This window comes from Palaemon carinicauda, chromosome 10, assembly GCF_036898095.1.
Source record: "Palaemon carinicauda isolate YSFRI2023 chromosome 10, ASM3689809v2, whole genome shotgun sequence".
In the NCBI taxonomy this organism is placed as follows: Eukaryota; Metazoa; Arthropoda; class Malacostraca; order Decapoda; family Palaemonidae; genus Palaemon; species Palaemon carinicauda.
Genome location: NC_090734.1, coordinates 126,697,551 through 126,704,307, shown reverse-complemented (window position 1 = coordinate 126,704,307; position 6,757 = coordinate 126,697,551). Strand labels below are relative to the sequence as shown.

Genomic DNA, 6,757 nt, shown 5'->3' with positions numbered 1-6,757 from the left:
ATAAATTAAACTGGTCCAAATTCATTAAGCTGCTGTACTATTGGTAGCAGAAAGTGAAAACAAAATCTCGGCATATCAGCATATTTAGCTCTAGTTTGTCCGGTACTATTAACTAGTCTGTTATTACTTCAGAAAAAATGTTTTTATATCATTCCGAAGCCGAGAGAGCAGACTATACTACATAAAAAAAATAAAACCCTCACATTTTAGAGTTTAAAATCTAACATTCATAGAGACCAACTCGCAATTCCACCAGTATAGTAGTATTCGCATCTGGTAGAAATGTTACAGAATAGAGTTGGCATCGAATATAAACTAAGGAGGATTTTTCTCTCTTTCCACGATAAACATCAAATATCCAAACAGTAAGTTTTGGCATTAGTATTCTCTTAAAAGGCAGCACGCACGTTATATCTGTTATAACCTTGTACAAGAGATAAGGATAAATACTGTTACGAAGACACTTACAAAAAATAAAAAGGTTGCCACAATTGTACAGCTGATGTTCCAGGCAAAGACACTGACACCATGAGACACTCTAGACTACCTGGTCCAGACTGGCAAGCTCGGTCTAGACTACAGTAGTCGGGAAATCCAAGGACTACCGAATGAAGCGTATGTAGCGTCAAACCACCTTAGGTTTAGTTGTAATTTATCCTGTAGTAAAACCACTACAAATATATTGTCTTCGATTTTTTTGTTATACATGTGGCAAGACTTAACCATGGTAAAGTTTGAGTTTCTTATTCAAAGTTTGAATGAATATCTGTGCCTTCAAAGCTTACGGATAAACGGTCTGGAATGGACAGATTTCATATTGCAAAAAATCTATTATCTCTAAGTCTTCTTCGTCTTTCAAATATAAAGCGGCTATACACATCAGGGCTAACTTTAATGCAAATGTTTACAACTTGAACAAAATCTAAAAGACCCGTTGACAGCATTATACTAGAATTTAAAAATTGGACCCCCACACTAAGTGAAAACCACTAGAGTAATTTCCTAAGTTCAGTAATATCAAAATTTGCAGAAACTACTACTTTGCACTACTTTTGGTCACGCATTAGTTACTATTCCATTATTTGATTACCATATTTTAGCAAGATATTATATACTCCATAATAAGTACCTGAAAATTCCATTTACTTGATGGAATTTAAACTTGCAGAAAAGGAAGGATTTAGATCAATAATAAAGGAACATTTATAAACATGTATTGAAGTAAAACAGTTACACTTAGTAGCACACTATTTCATTAGATAAAACTTTTCCTCAAATGTACAACCTCTCAAATCTTAATATATTTACAATGCTTCATAACAATCACAATACTTAAGAAATACTGTAACACTTCATAATCACAGTCTCATCCGATAGTTACAAGCTTTCCTCCTTTGCATAATGTTGTATTCGTTCTCTTGAATTATAGCCAACGCTTAACCACTATTACACACATGTATAAGTCAGAACTTCAATATCTTTACCTGCATTCAGATCATTGCAGTAATGGTTTCCAGCTGTAACAAGCATTAAACCTTACTATACAACACAAAACTGCTAAATATGGAAGCACTTAATTCACACATCACAGCACCAATTCTTTAAATATAATATTTTAGTACATTTAACAGTGCAGTTAGGGATAAAGATCAACGCTACAAAAGCAACATGATTTAGTTTTTAACAAATTTTTATTTCTTGAGACTTCACCTCCCTAAAGCTAGTGTTATGATAACAATAAGACAGGAAAAGGAAGACTTCCATACACAGCTGGAAGACTTCACATCCTCAACTTCTCTCTTCTTTCTTTCTTGTCTGTCAAGATGGTCATGATCATGATCGGGATGAGCATCATCTCTGGGATGATTTGGCTTGAGATCAGGATCTTCCATGGTTAGGATGGCCCACACATCTTTCAGTATGTTTATTCGAGTTTGATTGTTTTTGGTAGACATTTCTCCTGGGCTGGGTGTATGTGTGACAGGTGATCTTGCTGGAGCATAAGCTTCAGCAGTGGTATAATGTTCTTGGTTAACAGAGATAACTTCATTATTTCCAATGTCAGCTGTTAACTGCTGGTGTGGTATAAGTGCTGCTGCAACCACTGGAACTTCAACGTGTGCAATTACAGAAGGTTGCTGGTTACTGCCTGCTGGTACAAGTCTACCAGGATTTAAGAATTCCTCTTCTAATGGCGGGGGTGGGACTGTTGTGGGTCTGCTTACCGGACGTCTCTGCCTATCAAATTGGGTTAGATGAGGTACATGTGATGGCACCGGTGGAGGTAGAGGACCTCTGAATGGGACAACTTGTGGACGATTTGTTATCTGATGAGATGGTCTTCGAGGTCTGGTAGGTAACCGAGGTGGTTCTGGTACGCTGTCAGGAGAAAGAAGGCGCCCATCTGATGCGAACACTTGGGCTGATGCTGCTGCAGTTAGGTCTTCCGTTTCTACAGGAAAGTTATATAGTGGCTTGAGAAAGCCTACTAACTGTGGAACTGGTACAGCATGATTATCAGGGAGAGCAACATGTGAGTTTACAAGTCTTTTAGCTGGGGACATTCCTAAGGATATCTGAGGGATTCCCAAACGACCAACACTCTCTGGTGGTGGTCTCAGACCAGTCTGTGTGTCTGCATTAATGTCTGCCATGGGAGGCAGCTGCTGGATAGGGTTAGGCCTTAAAGGTTCGTTAGAAGCCCCACCTCCCAATAAAGGCACCATTGATCCCATTGCTACAGGCAAAGGAATGGGGTTACTTTCTACATTTTTACTGAATGCAACAGATGGGTGGAATATAGGACCCAACGTATCAGGGGGTAAAATTGCTACTTCTGGGCTATCGGGAAAATCATTAGTAGTTTTATCTGTATCACTGTCGCTAACATTTACTTGGATAATCCTCTGAGCAAATCCAAATGGCCCAGATGTTCTAGGACCACCTGGACGTCTCTGAGAAAACCAATGTGGTGGTCTTGGAGGTCTAGGTATTCTAATGGGGTTTACATTTGACGACGAAACTTCAAAAGCCAAAGTAGGCCCTGGTTGTTTTTGTTTGACTGGTCTAAAATCCGATTCATACACGACAGAATCTGGATCAAAACCGAAGCTTTGATCAAATGTAGTATGAATATTTTGAATTTTTGGGGGCACAGAGGATTTAGGTTGTGGTGATGTGTAACGAGAAGGTTGTCTTATTAAAGGAGATTCTTCTAACAGAGGCGAAAGTTGGCCTGGTAAACGTGGTAATGATGGAGCAGTAATAACGTCTGGTTCTTTGACAGGTGGTTTAAAGCCTCCCCGCGATGGTGATTTTGTAATGTAAGAGGACTGTGATGAATGGACACTCGTTTCAGTTTTCCTTAAAGGTACAGGTTGTCTTGTTGGAATTTGCCTTATAACTGTTACTGGTTGACTTGTGGTAGTTGGTTTTGCAGATATTGTTGATATAGTATGAAACCCTTGGTGGAATGGTGTAGAGTTAAGGGTTTGGGTTGTTTGGTGGGAAGGTGTTGTTTGGAAGGAAGAATGCCTCAAAGACTGAGTTAATTGATGGAAGGGCGCTTGACTTGAAGTTTCTTTCAGTGTAGACTGTGGCTTTGAAGTAGCCCTGGAAAATGGCTGTTTGGTAGCTGCTGTTGAAGAACTTTTTGTAGTTGTGGTGGATGACAATTGAGTACTAGGAATACTGGATCTTCTTGGTGGTGTAAACTTTGGAGTAACTGCACTGGGTGGTTGTTCAGTGATCCCTATACTAGATGGTTTTAAAGGGTACTGGTTGCTGATAGGTTTGTTGGGAACATCTGTTTCTATGTTAATTTCAGACTTTAAAGGATACTGATTACTCATGGGTCTTGTTGGAATATCCACTGCTGCACTAAAATCAAAATCATTAAAAGGTTTTGAAAAATCTGTTCTGTTTCCAAGTTTTGCAAATGCATTAGCATCAACAATACTTGTTGGATTTTTCAAATTTGGCAATTTTGGAAAAGTGAACCCTGGAGCTCCCAGTGGTGGCGGGTTTGAAGGCCTGATGCTGGGTTTACTTGGTCTATGGAGTGAAGCTCCGCCAAAACTGTCTTGTTCCATGTCAAAAGGAAAAGGTTCAAATCCAGATGGGAAGTCATAGGGGAAGTCTGGGAAACTAAAATGGTCAGGGAATCTTTGTTGATCAGGTCTAGAAGGTAACGTTTGTGGCCTTTTTTTAAATTTTCCAATTGAAGGGATCCTGTTATAGTCTGTTTGTAAATTTGTTTCATGCCGAAGGGAACCTCCCACTCTTGTGTCACCTGGAGCTTGTCCGTCATAGAAGTCGTCATAATAGGCATAGTCTGTAATATAAATACTGTTAATGCCAAACTGCACATATATTTCACTTCAATATGATTTCACAGTTTCATATTCAACAAATCACTGCCCTTACTGAATGGCTATTAGCCAGTTTTCTCAGAAGTTTATTAAATTCATTAACAGTTAAAACAATACTTACAATTATTCACAATGTAAGAGAATTGGGAGGGACAGACGGGGCAAGTTCGAACATCAATGTTTGTGCGTGTCAGTCAGCCACTTCCAGGACAGGATATTTCATCAAGAATGCTCTGTCATTTACTCTTAAAGAGGGGACTAAAATTCATTCTAAATTCGGGTTGAGCAAATGAATCATTACCCTTTCCGAGTCATGCAAGTCACCATGTCAAAGGGAAAATAAGTTAAAGAATGTCAAGTCAGGGATTTGAATAAAGTCAAAAAGTCCTAAACCCATAATGTCATGCAAGGAGATTTCGTAGAAGTCACTAGCTTTTTTGCTCAGGAAATGGCTTCAATTTTAATCTTCACAATGTGCAACAGAGGATTTCCTAGATCTTTGAGCGATCCAGTAGTCATTAATGGGCTACAAATAAAGTTAATATAATGGTTTCATCTTGACAATGTTAGTTTTCTGATAAGCTATCACAACCATGACTACTTATAGCCAAAGTTATATTCTCTTATAAAATTATTGCCCAAGGCACATGAAAAGCTCAAAATTAAGAGATATAAACCTGGTGCTGATAAAAGGCCACACAAAAGAGCTTGCAGTCAGTTTGTTGGCAGAGATTAGCTGTGATGAACCATTTAATTAGTAGTTGTGATCACATCCACCGTGGAGTACCAGTCATAAAACCATTTACCTTCAGCGTGATCCTAAGAGTGGAATGCATTGTACCAAGTCAAAATGATAAAAAGGTTAAGGAATAAAACCAAGTGGATCAACAGGGCTAACCATCACCCTACATTTCTTTTAAAAATCTTTAACAGAACACCAATGGAAGCACAGAGGGAGATTTTATATAAAAAAAAATATACAAAAAAGGATAGGTAAGACTAGGACAATAACAACTGTAGACAGACCGACAATGAAAATAAATACATGGGTGGGAAAGGGCTTCGGGGTTGCAAGGACAATGAATGTTTTTTGGAGAAAAGGATATTAGTGAATGCTCATACAAAAATCAACAGAAGATTAAAGTAAATCATTGAGGTAATAATAATGCTGTAGACAGATTATAGCAGTTTGTAGTAGTTACATGTTGGACACTGAAATGACAGATTTCCAAGTAAAGTGAAAAATATCTTCAATCAAATCAAGAAAAAGTTCAGTACAAAAAACAAGAAATGCAAGTATTGAAAAGTATAAAAATCAAACTTACCATTTTTTATCAACTATTCTAAAAATAAAATGTCTACGATAATAAACTTTTATACTAGAAGTGTATCTAGAAATGAACTGTGCTAGGTTTTAAGTATTTTAAAGATTGTGTATGGAATTAATATAAATTACAAAATATTACTGACAATCTTTGTAATAATTCAAAACTTATTACTGAACTTCAGAAGGATATTTGGAAGTAATTTGAAAATATAACCTAACAAATTCTGCTATGTACAATTAATCATTCCCTCCAAAGTTTCTAATAAAGACAAATTTTACTAAAATGTGCAATATTTATCAAGATCTGTCAGAGTTAAAATTAGTTTCAAAATACACAATGGTGCATCTTCACACTTACGTAAAACCTAATATTTGAAAACTAATACAAAAATATAACTTCTAAATGATGTGGTGATACCGCCTCCAAACACTTTTTTACTTTGACAGCGTACCTGGATCCGGCGCCGACACGATAGTTGGATTAAGCTCACTTCCGGCAGGTATTTGTTCATTGCACTGGTCCACAACGTTTATTTTCCATCCGAGGAAGCGATGAGTGTAGCACTGAAACGAAATTATTTGACATTGTCATTAAGTGAACTGTTAAAATCAAGGTTCAGGAGTTTAGTTCTAAACCCTTTCTGACTCATACTAAATAGAATATTTTTAAGGGTTTGGAAATCAAAGGGGCAATATGAAAAAAAGTACAGTATGCAGAAGTTGGTAAGTAGGTTTGAGAGAAATTATGAAGTTTTTTCACTGGAGCAGGAGGGGGTAAATTCGTAATCTTTAACTATGAACCAAAGACTTAATACAAATATTATACAAACCTGGTAATAAACAGTGTCGGGAGTATTGACGTCAGGAGTCCATTGCAAGATTCCTGGTTGCCCCTCTTGGCAGTTAAGCTGAAGTGTTCTTTGGTAAGCTCCGAAGGAATCAAAAGCTCCTGCAGGTTGATTCGGATCCTCATTCCATTCGCACAGACGTCCATAAGCTGTGGGGACTGGAGAGCCATCTCTGTCTTGACCAACACCAGCAAATACCCTGATCCTCTGCA

At 37.6% G+C, this 6,757-nt stretch overlaps 1 protein-coding gene across 2 annotated transcripts in view; it reads right to left on the bottom strand.

Annotated features, from left to right (window-relative positions):
* Positions 1-1,198: 1,198 nt before the first annotated feature.
* The window catches only part of Skel (DM13 and DOMON_DOH domain-containing protein skeletor), a 161,378-nt gene continuing 155,819 nt past the window's right edge, over positions 1,199-6,757 (bottom strand). The window contains exons 12-14 of one of the 2 annotated variants that reach the window (XM_068381782.1): positions 6,528-6,752; positions 6,150-6,261; positions 1,199-2,452 (exon numbers count right to left, since the gene is read on the bottom strand). In XM_068381782.1, coding sequence (XP_068237883.1) covers positions 1,707-2,452; positions 6,150-6,261; positions 6,528-6,752 — 1,083 coding nt within the window. In that variant the 3' untranslated portion in view covers positions 1,199-1,706. Of the gene's footprint in view, positions 2,453-5,105; positions 5,177-6,149; positions 6,262-6,527; positions 6,753-6,757 lie in introns of those variants that run through there. The other variant, XM_068381783.1, reaches the window with a different exon arrangement.